Raw genomic sequence first — 25,480 nt, forward strand, 5'->3', positions numbered from 1 at the left:
GGACCTAGTCAGTCACCAGGTAAAATCTAAGAAGCTACAGGTTCCATTTCACACCCAGTTTGGGAAACTGGCTCAAAAGAAGCCTACCTGCTGTGGGGTGGGTTCAGGGCCCCGGTTTGCTAGCCGGCTGAGGATGTTACGCTCTGACATCTGTAGCCGCACAGCCACCGGAGGAATACGGGCGATGGTGGCTGGCAGCCTTGTGACATCAGCCTTCATGTCACTCAACAATTCCTCCAGTTGTTTCAGAACTATAAGAAGAAAGGCATAAGGGTTGGACTGTGAGTGGATGTGGCTGAGATCCAAACCCTTCTATCAAGGGAAGCAGTTTCCCCTACCCCTCCTCTGACCTCAGGGAATAATGATCATAATGTGCTACTAGGAATAAGCTGAAAATTTAGTCTCTACTTTCTTTGTATTCTTTCATATTCTCCTTGAATCACCTTTGTTCTACTTATCTAGTTCAAAAATCCATAGATTCAGAAATGGAAGGGACTTCAGAGGTTATCTAGTTAGACCCTCTCATTTTGCAGAGGAAGGAACTAAGACTTTGTAGAGACATGTACTGATTTGCCCAGTAGTAAGAGGCAAACAAGGGATTCAAACCCAAATTCCAAGATTCCATTAGGCTGTGCTAACCCTCATTTTCTCTTGCTGCTTTTTCCACTGCTCTAAACCCTTCTATTGGACTTTACAACAACCTCTCTCTATGCTTCCTTCTAGACTACCTTTTGGAAGCCTTTTTCTTCCCTTTATCCTACCCTCTTTTGCAAAACTTTCCTACTTCAGAAAAATTTTCTCTAAAAGGGGAAAAACATAGGTCACTCCCTCCCCTCCCCCAAAAAGTTTGAAAAAACAACCATCTTTACCAGTATCTCAACAAAAAAAGAAAACCGCTAAGAGATGTTTATCTAATCCTTCCCCAAACATTCAGGCAGAATTATATCTAATGTATCCTTATCATCTCCATGACACTATACACTAAGTGACTTAAAACATCATTTTCTGATGAGAAGTGTACTGGCTAGGACTGTCTGTGCAGCTACCTAAAGGCAAACAGTAAAGCCTCAGTAGAGCACCACAGACATCCAGAAAGTCCACCAATAATGGTGTTTCAGAAACTAGAGATGGGAAGAGAGAATAAGCAGAATGGGCAGGCGAGCCACTGGCTACCTTTGTGCAGGACAGCATTAGCTGGCTTATTTCCTGCCATTGACTCCTTAGACAGGTGCTGGTGGCTCTCAGCCAAGCATTCCACCTCAGCAAAACGGGTATTGAGTGCCATGGAAGGATGGGAGGGGTCCTCTGACATGTTCAGATAAGCTGCTCGACGCAGTTGTTCCTCAATCACCAGGGCTTGTTCCAAGAGCTTGGCAGATTAGAGAGAAGGGGAAAACTAGATAAAATATTCAGTTTGCTAATGCCATCCCCACTCATGGAATGAAGTATTCTTTAAAAGAGCTATATGTATTAGTTCTTAAAGACAGTGTATTTACAGGGAGTGGAAGGGGTGAGGGGAAAAAAGGTAATAACCACTTAACCATTTATTGAATTTAACTTCAAAGTACCTGTGTCTAAAGGCACTGGGGGAGATAGTTTAATAAAGACATGGCCCTTGCCCTCAAAAAGCTTACAGTCTAATAGAGGAACTAACACTAAAGGCCCTCTTGTCCATTTTCTGTATGCTACACAAAAACTGAAGCTAGTTAACAAGAGAATAGGAAGAGTAAAATGCTTTCTTTATTAGGGAAGAAGAAATCCAAGAAGCACCTTTTTCTAATTCACACCTTTCTGTCTTGTGAGTTAGCTTCTCTTTTCTCTACTATTTCTTCACTGCAGGTGTTCTCAGGTCCCTGGGCTACAAGAGTACACTCAAATCTGTATTTCTAGTCCTGAATGTTTCCTGTGTCCCAATCTTATTTCCAAACATCTAATGGACATTTCCAATTAGATAAAAATTGGCCATGGCAATCTTAAATTCAACATAACTAAAACTACGCTTCCATCTTTCCTACAAAATGAGTGCCCATTCCTGACTTTCCTATTTCTGCTACTGATAACTATCATTTTCCTAATAACCCAGATGTGAGACCCAAGAACCATCTTTTAATCCTGCCTCTTTCTCTACCTCACCCCACCTACAACATCCAATAAGTAACTGAATTATGGTAATTATTTTTTTTTTTGTTATATCTCACATCTGTTTCATTTCCAATACTACCAATCTAGTCCAGGCCCTTATCTCCTTATACCCAAAATGCAATGTTTCCATCCCTACTGTCACCCACTCAATAGATCCAACATCCAATAGGATGTTACTGAATTAATCTCCCTAACATACTCTATAATCATGTCACCTTCCACTACTCAAAACCACTGAGTGAAGTACATATTCCTAAACTGGACAGTGAAGAACTCTATACAAAGTTGGCTCCAACCTTTCCTTGCTGACCTTATCTCTGGCCCCTAACAAAATTACTTTACTCCAACCAAATTGGTCTATTCACTGTCTGCAAAACACTTTATGTTTATTTTCTAGTTACCTTCTACAAAGATGACTCCCAAATCTTTATTCTCACCCAAATCTCTCTCATGAACTCCAATACCACATCACCAATTGCCTGCTAGACCTAGATTTGCCATCATTCTCAATCACATCATCTCTGGGGTAAAAAAACAACAACAAAAAACCTCATCATTTTTTCCTAATAAACTTGCCTCTTTCAGAACTTTCTTATTTCTGTAGGAAGTAATATCACCCTTCTGGGCAACCCAAATTTATAACCTTAGAGTCTTTCAGGATTCTTCCTTCTTTCTCACCTCCCCCACCCACCCTTTAATCAATCAGCTGTTGAGTTTTGTTGTTTCTACTTTCAGGACTTTCTTGGATTCATCCACTTCTCTCCACACACACTGGACTCATCTTTATTCCAATAGCCTAACTGTTGGTCTCCTTGGTTCCACACAACTGCCAAAATCTTCATAAAGTGCAAGCCTGATCAAATCAAAAGCTTTCAGTGGCTTCCACTGCCTCTAAGATAAAAACTCCTCAAACTGGCATTTAAAGCTCTCTACAGTTTGAGGCTACCTTTCCTGATTAGCCCACTTCACTCACCCCATGTTCCAGCTAAATTAATCTAAGCTGCTTCCCTAACTCAAGAATGTACTATGTGTGGAATGCACTTCATCATCATCACTATCAGGAGTCCTTATTTTCCTTCAAACCTCAGCTAAAGTGTCACATATACCTTGGAGCCTCCTTCGATTCTCCCAGTTGTTTCCCTCCTCAAATTTCCTAACAGTTTCTTGAGGGCAGGCAGAGTTTTATATTAGTCTTTGTATCCAAAGTGTCCAGTCACACAGTACCTTGCACACAGCAGGTGTTAAACTGAATTCAGTTGCTTCTATGCTCTTTGACTACTCCATTTCCCCTCGTTTAATGCTCCCATCTCTCCCAGGAAACTTTTCCTGGACAACTCCAGCCCAGTGCTTATTTTCTACTGAAACACCCAACAAATTCATGAATCTGAACCATCTACTTGGGATTTGATAATTAAATTCTTCTGAAGTTATTGAACATTTCATATCTTCTCTCTCTCCATATAAATTGTAAAGGCTAAGGGCAAGAACTATAGGTTACATCTGTTACCCCCCCCCCCCCCCAGTTCCTGATCCTAAGCATAATTTACACTTAGCAGGGCAAAAACAAATAATTATTTAACTAGTACCTTCACACTTTTGATTATTGCTATAAAAAACAAAGGTTACATTCCTTTCCTCCTTGCTCACCTTAAACCTTCTGGCTAGGAATTTGTTCTTTATCTCCAAGAAGTTACCACGATTCATTTCACCTTTGAAGGGCTCATTAAGAATAGCATAGCGTGGGTCATTCTGGATGTCCTGCCACCGGGCATAGCCATGGCTAAGAGAAGGATGTTCAGGAAACAAGAAACAAATAACAAAAAACAATAGGAAAAGGCAAGAACCCCAGTCACTTTGAGGACCTTTCCTACACTTTCCCAAGGGAATCTTCCTATCAACTAGAGTCTCAAAAGGCACAAAGGATACTTAATAATGCCAGCCAGCAACCAGTAGTCATGCCGCCGATGCCAGATCTCATAGGTCTTCTTTGTGACTGTGGCTGCCCGTTCCTCATTCTGCCAAAGGGAATGCAGCTCTGGAAGTAAGAGGGGTAACAAAAGGACCCTGTTGACCTGGACCTCCAAGAAGCTCCTATCTATCAACATCCCCTCCAAATCATATCCCTAATTTCCCACGATGGAACTATAGAAGGAAAAATTATAGATAAGGATAAGAAACCTTGAATGCTATCACCCTAGCAAAAAACATCTTTTCATCCTTCCCTAGTTCCTAAAAAGCAAATGACGTTCGCCAAAGAACCCTCTTAAACTTCCATGATCATCAGTACCAGTAAAGCCGCCATCTGCAATGTTGAACATAAAACGCTGCTTGATGTTCTTCTTTTGCTTCTCATCACCCAGGTCCTTGGGAGTCTCCCCATTCTGAAGCATCACTTCTTTTTTCTCTTCTTCTTCTTTCTTCTCCTCTGAAGGATATATGTGGAAGAAAGATCAGCCCCAGACAGGCTCCTAGCCCATGGATCCAATGTACAGCATGTAGTCACCCTTAGCCAGGTCACTCAAACCCTCTTTTCATATACAATACTTGAACAGATATCTCTTATCAGTCTCTGTAACAAAGATTTTAAAGCAAACACGAGACTGTCTCCATCTCTCAAACTACTGATTTAAATTTGAATTTCTGATGTCATAGTCTTAGCCTAAATTATCTTCTCTAAATACCTACCTTTGTCTTCTACCACAATTGAGGTCAGATCCACTGCCGATTTCTCCTCTACCTTTTCTGTTTCAGCAACACCTGGCAAACAAATGAAGCTGAAAGTGTAAGCTAAAGAAATAACACCTCCCCCATACCACACACTTTATTGTGACCCAAATGGAATAAGCAGTCCTAATCCTCAGCCTCTACAAAGGTAGAGAGCTAAAGAAAATTCTCTGGACTCCTCTCTCTCACCCACCCACCCACCCCTATTTTGGTGAAGTAAGGTTGGTGTGTCCTATATTTTTTTAAGATAATATTCCCCCATACTCAAGACCTCTCTACCTCTATAACCTGGCTGAAAGCCAAGACCTATGTTGGTGTATCCATGGTCTTCAGAAATTCTGATACCTTTGGTTTCTGTCTCCATGGTCTCCTCAGTCTTCTCTTTGACTTCTGGCTTATCCACCTTCTCTTCTCCCTCCAGAGGCTCAACCAGAACCTTTTCCTCTTCTGGGTTAGATGCAGAGGACTGTGTGCCCTTAAAAAAACAAACAAACAAAAAAAAACAAATAGGGTAGGTAGCAACAAAGGAAGTGAGGATTTAAGTCCATTTTCCCTGGGGTCAACATCATTAGCAATTTGCTACCCATTATCACCACAATTTTTACCTCCACAGATGTCTCAGGAGCTGCAGGTTTCACTTCTCTCTCTCCCTCTGTGTTCTCTTCTTCTTTGTTATTCTCCTCTGCTTTTACCCCCTCATCTACAAAGAAACAAAAGTGGGACTAGGGCCCTAGACCTGGCTGAAAGGTCTATTCTGATGTACATGTAATCAATGATCCTTATTACCCTTTTCTTGGTGAAAGCTTAAAAATCATTTAAGTGAGGTCACATTTATTCTAGTAGACCATGGCCTGTAGACCACTGGATTGATTATATATTGTGTGTAGTTTTTGTAATACAAAAGATATTTTGTCTTAGAATACAGATTTTTTTGGGGGGAGGGGGAAGGTGAGTAGGGTAGGAAACTCTCTATCTCACTCAGATTGAAAATGCAGTTTCCCCTCACAGGCCCCAATCCCACTACCAGCATGGAAGCTTTGATCTCTTCCCATTCAACCCTTAGGCTACCTAGTGTCCCTCCTACTTCCCAGGTTTTCATTCCATTCTCACTTAGTACAGCTTTAAAATACTTTGAAGTTCCCTTCAGCTTTAGCCCTAGTGAAGCTCAGAATTCCCAATCAAGAGCCCCACCAGCCTCAACCTTCCCCTATTACCAGAGAGTACGAAATTGATTTTTTTTAAATGCTCAAAAAAGGGTAAATTCTAAAATATATTAATTCTTAAGAGATTAAAAATCCCATCATATCAAACGTAAAATGCTCTAAAGTTGATACTTACTAACAACATGTATTAGGCAAATTGGTCTGATTTCACTTCTACTATTTAAAGTGTCCTCTTGTGCCTTTAAGAGTCAGCCCCATCTCAGGGCAGCCCTCCTAATCTGAGAGGATGGTCTGCTCTTAGTCCTGCCTTTGGCCCTCCTGCCACAGTGGCAAGCAGGAAAGCAATAATAAGCATGGACTTGAGGGAGAAGGGAAAAGGAAAAAAAGCCAGACTTACCAGGGGGTGGTACAGGTGCAGGAGTGTTGGGTTGTGTGTCTCCTGGAGTGGAAGGTGTGGGAGTTTTAGGGGAAGGTGATCCTGGCTGTGACATCTTCTTGTTCTCTTCTACTTCAGCCAGCTCAGGCATGCTCCAGCGCCCATTGACATGCTCAAACTCCTGAACCTGTAGCATTTTGGAAAAGAGGGTAAAAACCTTGCCTCGAGCAATGAGAGCCCTTTTCCCATGGGATGTCAAATTTTCTCTCTGGGTTATCTGTCACAGCCTTCTCAAATTCATGACAGTCTCAAGGACATTTGTCCCCCTCTCATTCCAATATATAATATCCTTTTGCCACTGTTAGTCCCACTGCTCTACCCTCTCAATGGACTACCAGTTCCTGCCCTCAGCCCATGCTATCCTGTTTGATGAGAGCTCATTTCCAGGACAGTCCCACTATGCCAACTATGTTTCAAAGATATCTTCCTGCAGTGCTACAGTAAATACAATCCCTTGCTCCCATTCCACCTTACTGTATGTGATAATCAATATTACCATTGTTCTGTGAAAGGGTATGGCAATCAGATTGCCCTATGGCTTTACCCACAATACATGTGATCTCCCAAAAACCTAAACTCCCTTTCCTATCTACTAATACATTATGTGTGTTTGTTTCCCTTAGATTTATAAGTTCCTTGAGAGTAGGGGCTCTTTTTTATCCATGTCTTTAGTACTTAATTCAGAGCAAATGCTTAATATATGCTTTTTCATTCATTCATTCATTCATTCATTCATTCATTCATTCATGGTTAAGTAGTTAGGGCCACACCTTTTTTCGGATGAGTGACATAACACCAATACGTGTAAGGACATGCTGGCGGGACAAGCCCTCACGGGGGACACCATCAGCAAAGGTCTCAGCTCCATCTGCTCCTGGCTCACAAAGGTGACGCATAAACAGAGACACATAAGCCCTAGTAAAAAGATAGAAAAGACAGTTTAATAGGCAAAGTGACATTCTGCAGAACAAATCACCCAACAGCTCCACTTGGGCACTAACTTCTAACAGTTATTTACTACTCCCTAATACGGCAGGCAGAGCTCCACATAACAATTCATGTTCTAACCCTAGCAGAGATCTTAGCTTAATGATTTTCTATCAACAATTGCTGTGGTTAACAATGGTTATGGACACACAAAGGAGTATCCCCTACCCCACGAGAACTCTACTGTGGAAGTACTCAGCAAGATATAACCCTGCCCTGACCCACACTTTTCTCCAAACTTTCACTCACTTGAACTCTTTCTCTGACTTGCCCCTCAGGTCCCGCACAAGCCATTGGGTAGTAAAGGCATCCTGAGGAGGCATCCCATAACGCATAATGGCATTGAGGAAAGCCTTCCGCTGGCGGGCATTGAAGCCAAGTACCTGAGGAAGAAGGTGCCTAGGTGAGGAAGAAAGTAGGTTTCTTCCTATGATGGATATTACACACCGACCTTCTCTGAGACTACCTTTTCTCATAGGTGGGTGGTGTTTTCCATTGCTTACCTCAATGTTTCCACCAACACGAGCCAACAATGGAGGCAATGGTTTGTCCTTATCGTTTCGCAGGCCCTTGCGGCTAGGCCGTCTGGGAGCTACAAGGAAAGAGGAGGGAGCATAGGGAAAGTGCATGGGTGAATAGTAATGGTAGGAGCATTAGTCATTCTTTATACCCTAGATATCCAGCTGGGAAATATAACCCTCACCTTCTGAACGTTCATCAAAGTCCTCATCGCCTTCCTCTGAGGCCACTGAGTAGTCGGACTGATTGTCTGACTGGTCATCCTGCCAATCTGGAGGGAGAGAGGGCAGATGAGCGGGGCCCACGGCCCTAGGGGAGCGGCCCAAGGGCAGGGGATGGGGCCGGCCAGACACACCTCGATCCTCCTGGGAGCCATCGTTGTAGTTGACCTGCTTACGGATTCGCTTCCCTTTGCCTAGGTTTCGGGCCAGATCCTCCTGCTGCTGCTCATAATGATGTCGCAGCAGCTTCTCCCAGTAGTCAGGATCCACACTTTCTTCCTGCTTGATGATCTCTCGTTCTACTTCTTCTTCCTCCTGAGACAGATGGAATCAAAACTCAGGGTGGGGTAGGGGTGGTCACCATCACCATTCTACATAGGGTCTCAAAGTTCATATACCCCCTTGACATTTAAAATATTTATCCTCAGAATAATAAGATAGTGCCATATCTGGTTGGGCTTAAGTTTTCAAAGAAACTCAACTAACAAGACACCACACTTTTCATTCTACGTGTTATAGTGTAGATTAGTAGACAAGGACATAAATATGGTAGAGTATCAACAGAGATACGAAAATTCATCTTCAATGTTTTCAAATGCGTACCAGACTAAGACAAAGCAAGGTAAGAGAGTAGAAAAGGGAAGTCAGACATTTAATGAAGCAGAGTGGATAGCAAGAACAGGTAGCAGGAATTTCCACTAAAATTTGTAGTACATAAGCTCCCTGAGGACAAGAACTGTTTCATTTTTGTCTCAGTATACCCACTGCCTAGCACAGGCTAGGTTGTTTAATAAATGTTGCTTGAAACGCTTTAATAAATGTTTATTGAAATAAAAGTCACAAGCATATTTAGATAGAACTTTGCCATCTATTTACATATGCTTTGTAAACCCCCAAATCCTTATTACTATGTCCAAATGTTTGTTCCCCTACAAAGTCATTTAAAATTCATTATTTTTCACACACTAATGACCAGAGGTTCAGGATCCCTTCCCCTAGATTCACCAACACCAGCAACAACCAAGTATTTTTTACAGTTCTTTACACACATGTAACATGAAGTGTCCAATAGGGCTTTTATGCCTCAGGCACACAGTAACATGATCTTCCAAGTACTTCCATAATGCATACTTCAACAAGAACACAGATCCAATAATTGTGGGTATTACCTTCAGCAGACTAGATTGCAACCCACTGATGCCCTTTCATACTGTGCAACTTGTTCATGACCTCCTATACTTCTTCCACAGGAGAACTCAACCAATGAGCTGAGATTCTTTTACCAAACCTCCTGATGTACATGAACATTACTAGAGCTCAAAGGCTACCAGTTATACTTCACCATCACTACATGGCTCATCTACCTCCTAGTCATATATCCTCTGCATGCTATTCCTTATTCCACTTCCCCTATGCCATTCTTTGGTGATAGGCTTCATACAGACTATTTATATCCACCACTGCCCTATTCATGACCAAAATTCTAATTCTTTGGGGCCTTTGGTTTTCCATTACTGACAGCCATACATCACATACTGTTTTAAATATAGATCTTTATTTCAAGAAACACAGAATCATTAAAAGCAATGCACAATTTCTCAAGTACAACCCAGCCGTCTCTCCTTCAACATTCAATTATGAACAAAATGCGTTGTTCATCCACAATATTTGTGTGACATATGTACTGATGGGTTAGTTCTATAGACTTTCCATTCAACTGTATAAATCTAGACAATAGATTTCTTTTATCCACCTGGTTCCTTATCTGGGTAGTTAGGCCAAATTTGAGTTATTATGGCTCTCATTTAGGAGATTATGCAACATTCCTAGGCAGATGCTCTAGGAACACTGGGAGAATCTCAACATGTCTATGAAATAATCCCTCTTCCATTCTGACTCCATGCTAGATATTCTCCATGATTATGGAAAACATTCACTAAGTACATATCTTCCTATGTTTTCTGTCCTACTTGTTGGTAATAAGCAGAAAGTCAAATAAATTTGTCATTATGGATTTAAAAGGATCTTATGTGATTTTAAAATTCATCAGAGATAGGGATTTCCTTTAGGAGGAAAATCTTTACCTTGATATTTTATTCTATCAAATCTTCTTAATAGTCAAGAAATAAATACAGTGGGGCTCTTACACATTTCTGCACTTTTCAAATGACTGGGTAACTGTAAAGATATGGTCTACTACAGAATGTCATTTTGGAAAGTCTGATTGTTCCCTACCATTTTCATGAATGACTTATCTAGGATGACCTAGATAAGTTTATAAGCTATTTTCTAAGAATTTGTAGAGATGCAGATATAAGCATATAGATTGACAGTAACTAATGCTTTCTTAATTGCATTTTTTCAGCAATAAGGTCCATGATTTCCCCCCCAAGAATTTGGTAATGGGAAGGAAAAACTGTCAATGTACAGCCACACAAAGCTAGATACCACAGAGTAGCTACATTGTAGGAAGAAAAAGAATAGCAGTAGAGATAACCCTACAAGTTCACAGGAATATAAAACTCTAAGAAAAGAGCCTGTAATTAAAACCCATGGCTTCAGATGTCTTTACAGAAATGTACAAAGTATGGGTAACAAACAAGGTAAATCAGATATCCTAACACAAAGAGGCTAATTTGACCTCATCATAAGAAACTTGGTGAGATGAGGTCCATGAATACAATATGATTCTGGAAGGATATGCCTGATTCAACACAAAATCTCATCATTGCAGGACCTCAGTAACCATCTAGTTTAATCCACACCTGGAAAAGAATCTTCACTACAACATACCTCACAAACAGGCACCTAGCTTCCACTAGATGACTTCTGTGGCAGGAATCCACTACTTCCCAAGACAGTCCTATCCATTCTAGTAAAATGGTGGAATGGAATAGTATTATATATTAAAATGTAATCCTATAAAGAAAACCAGGGCCTAGACAAAGGAAAATATATTGTAGATAATATTTGGGTGAAGAACAGAGAAGGCAAAGAATATAAACACATAATTTTCAAAAGAAAAATACAAACTACTACCAGTCATGTAAGAAAACCACATTAATAACAGAAATCCAGATTTTATAAAATTGGAGATTTCACCTCATATCCATCAAACTGGTAAAAATAATGAATGATGAACATAGTCAATGGGGAAGTCAGGCATACAAATAAACTGTTCAGAGAAACATGAATTGGTACAACCATTCTAGAAAACAATTTATAATAATTACGCTGAAAGTCACTAAAATGTTTATAACTTTCAACCCACTAATGGCACTACTAGGCATATACTCCAACGAGGTTAACGTCAGGAAGAAAGGACCACTGTATGCCTAAAAAATTCAACCCAGCACTTTTTGTGGTACGAAAAGATGAGAAACAAAATGAATACCCATCAAGTGGACAATGGATGAATAACCCATGGCATATGAACACAATGCAATGTTATTATCCTTTTAGAAATGATAAATGAAGAATTCAGAGAAATAGGCAGGCTTTTGTGAAATGATGTAAAGTAAAAAGAGCAGAAACAGAACATACACTATGACTACGATAATGTAAATTAAAACATTAAAAGATTAAATGCAATGATCACCACTAGTTCCAGAAGACAGATGAAAAAAAACATCTGCAGACTGGAGGCAAGAATATACTATGGCTATGGAATATGATGACAGAGTTGATATCTTGCTTAACTGTTTTTCTTTGTTACAAGAGAGGTGTTTAAACAGGTAGCAGAAAATTATTGTGGTGTAAAAAAACAAAGAATTTTTTTGCCAAAAGTTCCCTTCACTAAGGAAAATGCAGATCTAGAGAAAGTATTCATTTATGATATATAAAAGACTATCTAATCTATGAATCTTTGACCTTGTTGCTTTTTACTACTAGAGCTGAATTTTTCCATTATTTTTTGCTGTCACCCCCAATGTCCACTTCTACACTAACATCACCAAATATGTACTAATTCTGAGAGAGGAAAAGGACCCATATGTACAAAAATACAAGTGGAGGTAGGAGGGAGAAAAAATAGATTTGTTAGTTGAAAAAGCAAAATAAAATTTAGTAACAATAAAAAAAACCCACTAAGTATACATACAGATTTTTAAAGTATCAAATAGATAACTATATACATATCTATATATATAAAATGTATAGTGATCTATAGATCACCTGTTCAGAATGAGATATTAGACACAAGTTCAAGTATAACCTAAGAGAACACCTGACAGGTCTAAGAGGCAAGTACTGTATTTATCCAGACATCTGCTGTAACTTTTTCTGCCAAAGGCCAAGTAGTTAATATCTTGACTTGCCTTGATGATAATTTTATTCTTTAAAAGCTTGAGAAAACCAACAAAGGAAAATTCTATTCTCACTAATAAGGAAGAACTTGCTTGGACAGAAATGATAGGAACCTAGAGAATAGACGATAAAAATTACTGATCCCTACCTCTTAGTAGATAGGGGACTAAATGAGTGGAATGCTACATATGCTGTAAGACAAGGTAGTTTTTAGGGGCAGCTAGGTGGTGCAGTGGATAGAGCACCAGTCCTGAAGTCAGGAGGACCTGAGTTCAAATCCAGCCTCAGACCAAACACTTGACACTTATTAGCTGTGTGACCTTGGGCAAGTCACTTAACCTCAATTGCCTTAAAAAAAAAAAAAAAGAGAGAGAGAGAATGAAGTTTTTGGTAATTGTTTTTCTTTGCTGGAAGGGACCTCAGTGGCCATCTGGTCCAATCCATGCTTGTGTCTTGGGGAAACGACTCCTACTTCAACATATCTTTTTTTTTTTCCTTTTTAGGCAATTGGGGGTAAGTGACTTGCCCAGGGTCACACAGCTAGTATGTGTCAAGTGTTTGGTCTGATGCCAGATTTGAACTCAGGTCCTCCTCACTTCAGGGCCAGTGCTCTATCCACTGCGCCACCTAGCTGCCCCCTATTGTTTTTCTTTGTTAAAAGGCAGAGGAGCAACCTGGAAAAGATTGGGTGTGTATATTTAAAAAAAAAAAAAGGCATAGATACAGTGTTTTTAAATGCAATACTTTTTTTTAAAGTAATGATGGAACTTTTGGGAAAAAAGACTATTCCATCTTAGAATGTGATATAACAGGAAAACCAGAAATAGTCTGATTTTGAAAGAAAAAATTCCAAAAGCTTCAAAGAAAGAATAATTAGCAGACCATGGACTAAAATTTCATAGGAAGAAAGGTCCCGTATTTACCAAAATATTCAATGTAGCAATTCTTTGTAGCAGTAAATGACTAGAAACAAAATGAATACTCATCCACTTTCCAGTCATCAGCCCAGGAAGGAGAGAAAGCTCTAGAGAAAAAAAAAAAACAAAACCAACTTTCTAGGGACATAGGGAAACAAGTCCTATGGGGAAAAAAAATGGGGAGCTATCTATGGAGACCAATGTGGATGAAGAGGGAACTCACCAACCATTTTAAATTTCTGAAGACACATAAAGAAGATGTAAACAAGAGCAGGTAAAAGAAGATGAATACAAAAGTGTAGCACAGTCCCGTAAAAAAATAGTATTAGGAGTACCAAGGCAAAGAATGAAGCAAAGCTCTCAGGGTAAGTAAAGTGCAAAAATCAAAGCCTTTCTTTTAAGTATATTGGAAGGGAAAAAGAATTATTGGGGTTACTGCTCAGGGTGGATCAGACAATAACAGAAAACAGAAAAAAGGCAGAGCTGCTCTGTCCCTGTTACACTTCTATTTTTTCCCTCTGCCAAGGAGAATAATCACTGGAATGCAAAGGACAGAACAAAAGTGGCTAATGGAGAGGGGATACCCAAGATAAATAAAGAGATAGGAAGACAGCATCTTTGCCTTGATGAGTTCAATTCCCAGGACACACTGTATTCCAGGGCACTGAAAAGAGCTGGGGAATGTAACTGCTGAACCACTGTCAATGTTCTTTGAAAGATCACAGAGAACAAGAGAGAGGTACAACATCAATGATTTTCAAAAAGAGAAAGAAGTCTGCAAACTACAGGCCAGTGGGCTTAACTCCAATTTCTGGCAAAATTCTAGAACATACTGTGAAAAAAGATGGCGGGACCATTGAGAAAAGAGAGCAGCAAGCACAAAGACTGGACTGACTTCATCAGGAACAAGTCATGCTAGACTAGTCATATTTCCCTCTGTGACATGGATACCAACCGGGTAATCAAAGCAATGTTGTAAATACTTTGCCTAGGTTTTGGCAAAGTAGGTTATAAAATTTCACCTTCTATTCTTGTAGGGAAAAAAATGGGGAGATTTGGTATAAACAACAGTAAAATAAAGTAGATTCAGAACTGGCTGAATGGCTAAACCCCAAAAGTAGCCATTAATGGTACATCAGCTGGGAAGGCAACATCCAGTAGAATGACTCCAGAATTTATGTTTGATCTTGTGTTGTTCAACAATTTTAAAGAAATAAAGATATAGCTGGCATGCTTATCAAGTCTACAACTAACACAAAGTTGAGAATAGCTAAAATACTGAGGGCAACAGTCAAGATTCAGAAAGATCTTGGACAAGCTAAAACAGTGGGCTGAATCTATTAAGATGATGATTATAGGGATAAATGTAAAGCATTAACACTGGTTCAAAAAACCAATTTTGTAAGTACAACACAGTAAACGCATGCTTAAGCAGCAGTTCATTTGAAAAAGACTAGGGACCCTTCATGGAGATGGACATGGAGGTTCACAGGTATTACACACTGCACACGTTTTTAGAATTTCTCAATGTTTCAATCAGTTTTCTGACTTCTTTTTTCTACTTTTAAAAATACCATTCACTTTATGGGATAGCTCTCTGAAAGGGGGAGAGGCACTGGGATGATATAAAAAACAAAAAATATCAATAAAGAAAAAGAAAAATATTGGGGGTGGCTTAATGAATAGCAAACTTGACATACATCAGCAATGTGATATGGCAGCCAAGAAAGTTAACTATAGCTAATATGCTGCATTAAACAGAAGTATAGTGTCAAGGACCAGGGATAGTCTCACCAATTTCTACCATAGTCAAACCATATCTGGAGTATTAATGTTCATTTCTCAGTGCACATTTTATAAACACTAGTAAACTGCAAAGTATATCTAAGAAGGCAACCAGGATAATAATTAAGGGCCTCAAAAAAATGCCACAAAGGATCCCTTAGACAACTATAACCCTCTCATCTTATAGATGAGAAAATCAAAAGGTTAAGTGACTTACTTTCCCAGGATTACACAGCTAAAAAGTACACAAGGCCGCATTTGAACTCAGGTCCTCCTGACTCCAGGATCAGTGCTCTATCCATTGTGCCATGTAGCTGCCCCTTCATCGTCTATTCTTTTATCTTTACCCTATTATTATTCTGCATCAATAGCAATTTTAAATAGGTCGGACTGGAATTACCTCAAATGTATACCACATGTTCTCATTGAGAATTGATTTCTATACTTCTTGTAACAAATCACTACTTTTGACTGTGTACAGGCAGTTTGACACAATGGTAACCAGTTTCTTCTTATCAGTACATAATAAATTTTATTTTTTGGTTTTGTCATTTGGCCCCAGTCATATTCATCACATACAGACAGACTCTCTAGTTGAGGAGAGACAGTATTCATGACAGTGATGCAAGAGATTTTTGCAACAACTACAAACCTTTGGTCTCTGTCTTTTTTTGGTTGTTCTCTTTAAACATGTTGTCAACATTTTTTTTTTTTTTGCCACCCTCCCCATAGCACCAATTTGCTCTATCCTCCACTACTATGCCACTGTCATTGTAGAAGCAGGATGACAACCAGGCCTGAGGTTCACTTTGTATTTTTCCTATGGCCAAAGAATTCATCAAAAAGTATCTCACCTCCTCGCAATGAGCTTCTGCAAACTGAAGCCAGCCTTGAAAAGACATGATTATGCTTCAAGTCTTTCTAATATGGTAGAACCTCACAATGTTTACTTTCTCTGGCTTAACATTTGAAAACCTCCACACTACATAAGGCAATGGAGTAGGCTATCAGTGAATATCCTTCAGAAGCAAATGGATTAAGAAGAAAACAGAGGAGACAGAGAATTAAGAAGACTGGCAAGAGCCACCAAAAGCCTGATGGGACAAAGGTCAGTTTAGACAACCTGAATTTAAGAATAGAGAAATTTACACCTGAAGAATGGATTCTTCCCCATTCTAAATACCACACTATTCCTGATTTTCTGGTCCCGGATTTCCCATTGTCACTTACCCCCATTTCCTCTTCCCGCACCACATACTGGGCCACCTTGAAGGAGCTCAGGTATTCATTCATGCCTTGAAGTTCTGTGTCTTCTGTTTCATCCTGATTTCGATCCAGTAGTCGCTCTATGGCCTTGTCATCATAGTGGATAACACTACTGTCTTCTCCTTCCTTATTGTCTCCTCCTATGAGAAAACAGTATCCCATGTGGAGCACCAGGAGGTATTTGGTGGAACACAATGAGTCAAAAAATTTAAGTTACTTTCTCCTGGAAGATCTATCACTCCAACTCCCACAAATACTCTCTAACACTGTATACTAAGCTAAAAGACTCAACCAAATCCTTACCTCCATCAGTGGCTTCATCCTTGAATAGTTCCTCAGTACCAAACTTGAGGATATCATCAAGCTCCTGCTTGGACATGGAGCCAGTCTTAGAGCCTAGGCCAGGCCTTACTACAAGATGCGTAAGCATCATCTTCTTCTTTGCCACTTGTGTGATGCGCTCCTCTACTGAAGCACGGGTCACAAAACGGTAGATCATCACTTTCTTATTCTGACCAATGCGATGGGCTCTGCTAAAAGCCTACAGGAAGTTAGGAATAGAAGAAAAAACTGAATATCTATAACCTTGTTTCCCTGATCCACTGACACTCGCCTCTGGACTTCTAACCACATCAAAGTACCAATGCCTGTAATGCTTCCTGTTGTTGAGATATCAATCTTCCCAACCTAGATGCTAGAATAAGATGGAATTGAGGCATTGTTCCTTGAAAGCATGACCACTACGCCCAATCTCTTACTCACAAAAAAATTAAAAGTTATGAAAAGTAAAACTTCTGTTTTCCATTCATTTAGGCATCAACTCATAAAAGGTAGGGGACCCTTTACATAAACAAACAGTATCAATGCTCATCACTTTTGAGTCTGATCCTGTTCACCTGGATGTCATTATGGGGGTTCCAGTCAGAGTCATAGATGATAACAGTATCTGCAGTAGCCAGATTGATTCCCAGGCCCCCAGCTCGAGTAGAAAGAAGAAAGCAAAACTGCTGAGCACCAGGTGCTGGAAAAAAAGAAAATAAAAAATGCCATTTTAAATATCCTTCTGAAATAATCACACACACCTTTTAAGCCAGAGGTAAACTCTGCATTTCCTTCCCTACCCAAAAATTTCCCCTGTGGCAGGTATAAATGGGAAAACTTAGGTGTAGAAAAAAGGAAGTGACTACTCAAAAGACAAATCTGACGGTGTTTTGGTTTATCCCCTTTCTTCCAGTACATACATATATGTATCCCAACTTCTTACCATTAAAGCGGTCAATGGCCTCCTGACGCATGTTCCCAGTAATTCCCCCATCAATTCGCTCATACTTATAACCTTCATGTTCCAAAAAATCCTCTAACAGATCCAACATCTTAGTCATCTAAGAAGAGAATATATTTGATATACATGAGTTGAGTTCTCTTCCCACTAAGAACCATCTCTTCATCTAACTCTCCTATACTTTAACCCAACACACTGGATACCTGTGAGAAAATGAGCACACGGTGGCCACCCTCTTTGAGGTTCTTGAGCATTTTCTGCAATAAAAGTAGCTTCCCTGATGCTCGAATTAGGGCACTGCCATCATACATCCCGTTGGGCATCTTTGGTGCTTCCTAGAATAAAAGGTAGGAAAGAAAAATAAAATGGAAGACAAGGAAGCAATTCAGATGACATTAAAAAAAAAATAGAAGTTTCAAGACATACCATGGCAGCTACAGGGAAGAGGTAAGGGTGGTTACAGCACTTTTTGAGATCCATCACCACATTAAGTAGGGAAACCTGATTGCCACCACCCCGAGCATTGAGTGCTTCAAAGTTTCGGGTTAGAATGTACTTGTAGTATTTCCTGCAGACAGAACAGAAAGTCATACTACCAAACTTCAAGACAACTCTAAGGTGTGGTTATCTTCCCTTCTTTTTGGGGAACCCAGAGAATTTTTAAAAATCCTAAGTTTAGAGTCTAAAAGTAATTAGGTTGAACCTAAAAGACCATAAGATGACTTGCAAACTGCTTAGAACTTGACTAAAACTGGAAAAAAGGCACTGGTACTGATAGTATCTTCAGGCCCCACTTGTTCCCTACCACCAGATGCCCCAGAACTGGAATACTCCTAGAATGGAGCAAAGTGTGGATATTAGACATATTATGGGGGACAAGCAGATTTTCTTAGATATTTTTGGTGGACTTAGTGTTTCTCTTGTCCCTTCGAGGAACATTCCTCCAACTCACTTCTGCATGGGGCTCAGTTCCACACGCACAATCAGCTCTGTCTTGGAGGGCATGTTCTTGAAGACATCAGCTTTAAGTCGCCGCAGCATATGAGGTCCCAACATGTCATGCAATTTCTTGATCTGGTCCTCCTTGGCAATGTCAGCAAACTCCTCTAGGAAACCCTCCAGGTTGCTTTATCAAGAAAAAAAGGAAGTTTATCAGAGAATGGGAAAAAAAAAAGATGGAGAAGTATGTGATAAACAGGAAAAAAAATAAGGGTACAGAGTAGAATGGATATGAGAAACGATGTGCTGAAATGAAAGAATACTTACTGGAACCTTTCTGGAGTGAGGAAATTAAGCAGGTGGAAGAGCTCCTCTAAGTTATTCTGTAGAGGAGTTCCTGTTAGTAGTAACTTGTGCTGGAGGGAGTAGCCATTGAGGACCCTGAAAAACTAGTAGGGCAGAGGAGAAAGGTAAGAGGGAAAGGAAAACAGATCATTTCCTGCCAACTATGAGCCCCAGCATGACTCCAGAGAATCCCAAACTGGCCCTTCAGATTCCCCACCTTCAATAATCAATAGCATCTAACAAAAGAGGCCAAAGACTTTGCTTACCTTAGACTGATTGTTCTTAAGCCTATGAGCTTCATCCACAATCAGGCAGGCCCAATCAATGGAGCCCAGAATGGCCATGTCAATGGTGATCAGTTCATAGGAAGTCAGCAACACATGAAACTTCACAGATGCTTCCTTCTGCAAAGGAAAGGGGCCCAATACTGATGCTTAGCCCCACTATTGTGAGCAGCATCTTCCAGATACCAGGGCATCCCTTTTGCTTTATCCCAAGGGAATAGGCTTGGCCAGAAAGGGCTATTCCTCCCTCTTGATAGTTTCCCTCTGAGATACCTTCATTCTTGAAGCCTTCTTGCCACCACGGATAGCATTGTCTTCAAAAGAGAACTCATTTTCACGGATAATGGCACGACTATCCTTGTCCCCAACATAGGTTACCACATACATGTCTGGAGCCCACATCTCAAACTCTCGCTCCCAGTTGATGATTGTAGAGAGTGGGGCACTCACTAGGAAAGGGCCTTTTGAATGACCCTGGGGTGGAAGAGGGAGGAGAGAAGAGTTTAGGTCCTTATACTACCCATGTCTATAAACCACTCTATACACTATAACTCCCCAACCTCCCTGCCAAGAATCTGAAAAAGAACAAAAAGGGCCAGCATCAGTTTTCAACCTTCTCCCCTCCTAAACTGTTTTGACCCTCCTTCAAAACTTTCCATGGGGCCTTCTCAGACTAATCCCTCCCACAGGTCTGATCAAATTGGCATACCTGTCCTGCACAGATACTGACATAGCTCTGTCTGCCATTAGTTACACTTTGTTGTGTAATAATTTTTTCTTTCTTATCTCCCCCATTATACCAAATTCTCCAAGAATAGGAATTAGTCTCCTCTCCTACCTCAGCACTAAGTAAAAGGCTCTGCAATACATGAATATAGTTTTGAGAAGACAGAAAAAGTTAATTAATAGGACATGCTCTTTCTCACCTCCTTGTACAAAGAATAGAGGAAGACAGCTGTTTGAACAGTCTTGCCCAGGCCCATTTCATCTGCCAAGATGGTGTCAGTGCCCTGGGCCCAGGAGAAGCGCAACCAGTTCAATCCCTCCATCTGATAGGGATGTAAAGTACCACCAGTGGCATCTAAGTACTCAGGCTGCCGCTCATACTTCACTGTTGGCTGAAAGAAAAAATAGTGGGAAGTCAGAAACTGGCAGGTGATGGCTTATATTCTAAGAAGACAAAACTGACTTTGTAATACTAAGTGTCTTTTCCAGCCCACTTACCTATCAACAAGAAAGCCTATGCAAAGGATCCTTAGAAGTGAGTATTTCCCCTCTGCCCTTGTCCTAACCTCTTCCTCTTGGTAGAATGGTAACTAACCCACCAAACAAAGGGAGGTTTTAGTATTAAAAGATTTTCAGGAAAACAAACTCTAGTGTTCCTCCGTAATTTAATAATCTCTTAAGTCATAGAATTCTCCAAACTAAGTAAACCTATTTATACCACATATCTTCCTAAGGTTCACTGTGACAACTTTCCTGTCTATTCTCCACAACAGAACACCAGAGAGGAAAAGAGCCTTGGGATGAAGATCAGGAGTAATGAGATCTAGGCTCAACTCAACAAAGGACATATAAATATGGGCTAATGATGTTATTAATATATGTAAAAGTAAACCTTTTCATTTGATCCTCATAAACACTGAGTAAGGCAGATAACTAATAGGTATTAACACTCCCATTTTACAGATGATTAAAAAAAAGAGCTAAGAGACATTAAGTGATTTGCCCACATTACACAGCTAAATGTCAAAAGGCAGATTCAAACCCAAGTCTCTCCTGACTCCAAGTGTAGCACTCTTTCCATTAATACCATGTTACTTTTCTTCAGACTTTTTTTCATGACCTTAAGCAAACCTTTCATCCTCCCCTGCCCCCTTTTCCACCTCTATGCTTTAGTTTCCCTGCTAGCTGGAATGAGAGGAAACAAAGCCCTCTCTGATTCAGAGGTATGATGAAGGGAGGAAAAGGAGACTTACTAAAACAATTAGAGCTAGAGAGAACAGGTCATTATTTATAGCACTGCTATCAAATGAAGCACGGCCTGGATGGAGACAAGATCCATCTCCCACCTAAATAAGTCATTTCCTCTTCTCTGTCACAACTCACATCAACTGTAGGGGTTTCAGGGGGCCTCTCCAACTTCCTCAGCTTAACCTTCTTGAGCTTTTTGCCAGGACGTCCTTCCTCACCCCGCATTAGCTCCCTAAAGAAGAGATAGCATTAGATGCCTAGCCTTCCAATGTCCCTTCTCTCCCACTCTGAAGCCACTCAAATACTCACCTATGATTCCAGTAGCTCTGCTTGAAGAGGTCATAGTCTTGCACCTCTACATCCTCACTCTCCCAGGATGCCTGATCATAGGGCAAGTCCCTCCACTTGATCAAATAGTGAACATGACCCTTTTTATCCACACTGTGGCACCAAAGAAAAAGAAAGAATTGTCAGAATAGGCAACTCTATTTCTTCAGGTTCTTGAGGTAGACAGACCTGAATAACAAATACTGCAAACTAGGAAATCGAACTCTGCCTCCAGGGTTATAAGCTCTTGTCTTCAGATCAAGAGCAATATCCCCCCTGCCCCTTTCCTCTCCTAACAGCTCAAACACTAATATTCCTTTAATATTAATCACACACCTATTTTGTACAAGACACTGACAAACTTTCTATTTGCTCAGTCTCAGTAACAGAAAAAAGTGAATCCTAATTCTCTTTCACAGACATCTTATCCCTCCACCCCTGCCAATCCCAGTGACCCCTTAAGGCCAAGGCTGTCTCTGTGACAACCACAAGCTTTACTGGTACCTGTGGTTGAGGATTCGATGAATCATCATCCACTCAGGTTTAATCCCATAGCGGTAGAAGCGTTCCTCCATTTCTGCAAACTTGGGGTCTTTGTTCTTTCGCTTACGGCTTTTTTCTTCCTCCCCACCAAAGTCTCCAGATGGTGGTTCATCCATATCATTCTTACGCTGGTAGTTGCGGAACATCACTTGGCAGTGAAGCTCCAGCTGGCAATAGGGGAAAAAAAAAAGTAGGTATCAAATGGGATATTATCCTTTAGGAATATTACCTTTTCCCTTAACTCCTGTACTTCATCTCACTCATCCAGCCTCTTTCATGAGGGCTTACCTGTAGTTCTGACACCCAGGAACAGTGCCAGTAGGACATGCCTTGCCACTTCACAAAGAATTGCCGTTCAGGTCGCCCCTCCAAAGGCTTAGGGGAAGGAGTATTGGGGTCAGCATCGGGGGGTCGGGGCACTGGTGTAGGGGATGGTGGCTGCCCCCATTTCCAGATCAGGATCTTCTGAACTTTACCTTTCAGTGAAGGGCACTAAAGAAAGATAATTAAACACAAAAACACAGCTCTAAAAAAAAAGGCCTAACACACCCTACATATCAGTACAGTCAGAGGTTTATAGGGACAGAAAGAGGGAAAATCTTATCTATTTCTTATCCTCATCTAGTACTTATTTCAAACCTAATCTCTTTCACCACCCAAATGCCTAGTTCTCAAAAAATGATACAGGACAATTAAGCTGGGAAAATCAATAGACTTGGAGGCCTGGATTTTCCTTATGGAAAATTATACAGCATTAAGTGGCTCCAACAAACCACTGTGAATTGATAGGGTCCCTGAGGCAGGGTGTTGAGGCAGAGACAGGAACAGAGTGCTCTGGACCAAGACTACACTACTTCATACCCTCTGAACAGTTGGCAAAACATTAACTCTCCTGCCCTACAACATTCCAGAATAGTCCCATAACACATGAATCCCAAAATCACCAGAAGCCTAGGGTTTTATAAAAGCTAGGTAGACAGAAACTGCTTCAGAGCCAAATAAGTCACTTTCCTAGTTCCCAATCAATCCCTTGCCTTCTTTACTCTCACAATGCTTTGGGTACTACATAATAACAATAATGCTGTAAGCTGTGAATTCCATTCCCCCCCTACACCTTCAAGTCAGGCACTCACTGTGCAACGAGGACAAAGCCATTCGCCATTGGGGATCTCTGGGAGTGGGGGATTCAGGCAGTGGATATGGTAGGAGGAGGGGCAGGTGTCACAGCAAAGCAGTTCCCCACCATCCTTGCAGACACGGCAGAACTCCATGTGATGATCATCCTCCTCCTCAGGGTCACCACCAACTTCTTCTAGGATTTCTTCACCTTCAGAGTTGTCCTCCTTTGCCTCCCACTGGATACCCTCCTTTTCCTATGGTAAAGGATCACAGCTAGGTTCCACCCCCTACAGTTCTTGACCTACCTTTTCCCCAAAACCAATTCCTTTCCCCCAAATCTCATAAGCTTCATCCCTGTAATCCCACAGAATACAACCTCCCCCAGATCCAAAGGGGCCCATAGTTGACCAGTACTCACACAGTGTGGACAACTCCACTTGCCCTCCGGGGCCTTCTCCATATCAGGATCCAGGCAGACCATGTGGTACGCACGGGGACAGGTATCACACAGGATGATCTCGCCTCCTTGCTGGCACACTTCACAGTAGTCCTGGTGGTCTGTCTCATAACCATCCACAGCAGTCACCTCCTCCTCGCCTAGGCAAGGAAGAGGGGAAGCCCAGTAAGTAGCACAACCCGCCACCCATTATGATACCACCCCCGAGTCTCAGGCCTATCTTTAGGGGATTTGAGCCCTCACCAACAACCATACAAAGACATAAGAGAAACACACCTTTCTTTTTCTTTTTGGTAGCTCTGAGTTTCTTGCGGCTGCGGCTGCTCCGACTAGTTGAACCGTCTGACACAGAGTAACTGTTGATACTAGCATCATCAAAGTCAGATTCCACATCCAGGTCATCATCTTCACTCTAGAAGGATGAAAGGGATCAGAGATATAGAAAGTCTTAGTCAAGGGGAATATGTATATGGTGAGGAAAGTACCATTCTTCCCTTTCAGGGAAAGTGTTAGGATACTAGAAGGGAGTACTAGATGTCTACTGTAACAACTCTGCCCATAACCTCCCACACTTGTATCTCTACTGCTGTATCCTGTTCCAGGATCCTTCCTCCTTAAGATTTGGTGACCCTACCACTCACCGAAGACCTCTTGCGTTTAGAGCCAAAGCCTCCCAGTTTGATTTTCAGAGGTGCCACCTTCTTCGGTTTAGGCTTCTTAGCATCAGGCACACGGGGGCTAGCTTTAGGCTTCCGTCGGGCATTAGGACCTAAAAGAAAGGAAAGGAAAGGAAAGGAAAGTCAAATGCAAATACCAACTCTCTAAAGTCTCCAGAAGCTTGCCTTATTGACCTTATTCCCTCATTCACCTTTAATCTCCTCCTATTTCTGACTCCATCCCTGTTATCTACAAATTTTGTCAGGTTTACCACTTCCTTTAAAAGAAAAAAAAAACCCACACACTTCATTTAACCTTATCTTACCATACCCCTCAAGCTACTGATCACTTTCTTCCCTTTCACTGCCAAAATTTTGGAAAAAAAATCATCCATGCTCACTCTTTGCCTCTACTTCCTCATCACCTACTCACATTCTCCAACTCTTCCAATCTGGCTTTCAACCCCACTACTCCACTGAACTTTTTGCCAACCACGTAACTGCTAAATTCAATGGCATTTTCCATCCTTCTTGATTTCTCTACAGTTTTTTCTGACACTGCGGACCCCACTCCCATCCCACCACCATATGTACCTGGATATTTTTTCTTCCCTTGGTTTTCATAACACTGCTCTCTCCTGATTTTTCCTATCTACTTGATCTATCTTTCTCAGGAACCTATGCTAGACCATCTTTCATCTCCTAACTCCACAGAGTAGATGTCCCCCAGGACTCTGTCCTCAGCCCTTTTCTCTTTACATCTTCTTTCTAGATCACTTCATCTGCTCCCATGAGTTCTATTATCATGTATAAAGATGACTCACAAATCTATATATCCACTCTACTCTTTTTTTGTTGTCTTTTTTGTTTGTTTTGCTTTTTTGGTGAGGCAATCAGGGTTGAGTGACTTGCCCAGGGTCACACAGCTAGTAAGTCTGAGGCCGGATTTGAACTTGGGTCTTCCTGACTCCAAGGCTGGAGCTCTATCAACTGCGCCACCTAGCTGCCCCTATCCATTCTACTCTTTCCTAAGTTCTCAGTCCGGCATCATTAATTGCCTGCTAGACATATCCATGTGGAAGTTCCAGC

General features: G+C 41.0%; 1 protein-coding gene and 1 non-coding gene across 7 annotated transcripts in view; both read right to left on the reverse strand.

The window, feature by feature from the left end:
• CHD4 (chromodomain helicase DNA binding protein 4) overlaps window positions 1–25,480 on the reverse strand; it is a 33,577-nt gene that overhangs the window by 599 nt on the left and 7,498 nt on the right. For 2 of the 6 annotated variants that reach the window (XM_027843330.1, XM_027843328.1), the window contains exons 7-39: window positions 24,377–24,504; window positions 24,012–24,147; window positions 23,697–23,875; window positions 23,293–23,532; window positions 22,448–22,651; window positions 22,121–22,326; window positions 21,599–21,730; window positions 21,425–21,521; window positions 20,242–20,433; window positions 19,589–19,789; window positions 19,298–19,435; window positions 19,014–19,135; window positions 18,700–18,873; window positions 18,174–18,315; window positions 17,951–18,082; window positions 17,730–17,847; window positions 17,362–17,486; window positions 16,769–17,006; window positions 16,430–16,605; window positions 8,327–8,507; window positions 8,156–8,242; window positions 7,956–8,044; window positions 7,702–7,835; window positions 7,236–7,380; window positions 6,427–6,592; window positions 5,472–5,566; window positions 5,212–5,341; window positions 4,828–4,899; window positions 4,430–4,567; window positions 4,069–4,177; window positions 3,790–3,922; window positions 1,174–1,369; window positions 88–251 (exon numbers count right to left, since the gene is read on the reverse strand). In XM_027843330.1, coding sequence (XP_027699131.1) covers window positions 88–251; window positions 1,174–1,369; window positions 3,790–3,922; window positions 4,069–4,177; window positions 4,430–4,567; window positions 4,828–4,899; window positions 5,212–5,341; window positions 5,472–5,566; window positions 6,427–6,592; window positions 7,236–7,380; window positions 7,702–7,835; window positions 7,956–8,044; window positions 8,156–8,242; window positions 8,327–8,507; window positions 16,430–16,605; window positions 16,769–17,006; window positions 17,362–17,486; window positions 17,730–17,847; window positions 17,951–18,082; window positions 18,174–18,315; window positions 18,700–18,873; window positions 19,014–19,135; window positions 19,298–19,435; window positions 19,589–19,789; window positions 20,242–20,433; window positions 21,425–21,521; window positions 21,599–21,730; window positions 22,121–22,326; window positions 22,448–22,651; window positions 23,293–23,532; window positions 23,697–23,875; window positions 24,012–24,147; window positions 24,377–24,504 — 4,919 coding nt within the window. Of the gene's footprint in view, window positions 1–87; window positions 252–1,170; window positions 1,370–3,789; window positions 3,923–4,068; window positions 4,178–4,429; window positions 4,568–4,827; window positions 4,900–5,211; window positions 5,342–5,471; window positions 5,567–6,426; window positions 6,593–7,235; window positions 7,381–7,701; window positions 7,836–7,955; window positions 8,045–8,155; window positions 8,508–16,429; window positions 16,606–16,768; window positions 17,007–17,361; window positions 17,487–17,729; window positions 17,848–17,950; window positions 18,083–18,173; window positions 18,316–18,699; window positions 18,874–19,013; window positions 19,136–19,297; window positions 19,436–19,588; window positions 19,790–20,241; window positions 20,434–21,424; window positions 21,522–21,598; window positions 21,731–22,120; window positions 22,327–22,447; window positions 22,652–23,292; window positions 23,533–23,696; window positions 23,876–24,011; window positions 24,148–24,376; window positions 24,505–25,480 lie in introns of all 6 variants that reach the window. The other 4 variants (XM_027843329.1, XM_027843327.1, XM_027843331.1 and 1 more) reach the window with 3 other exon arrangements.
• On the reverse strand, window positions 6,254–6,390 carry LOC114028995. Its single transcript, XR_003567433.1, has one exon.

Source organism: Vombatus ursinus, unplaced genomic scaffold (assembly GCF_900497805.2).
Source record: "Vombatus ursinus unplaced genomic scaffold, bare-nosed wombat genome assembly UNPS02014906.1, whole genome shotgun sequence".
Taxonomy (NCBI): Eukaryota; Metazoa; Chordata; class Mammalia; order Diprotodontia; family Vombatidae; genus Vombatus; species Vombatus ursinus.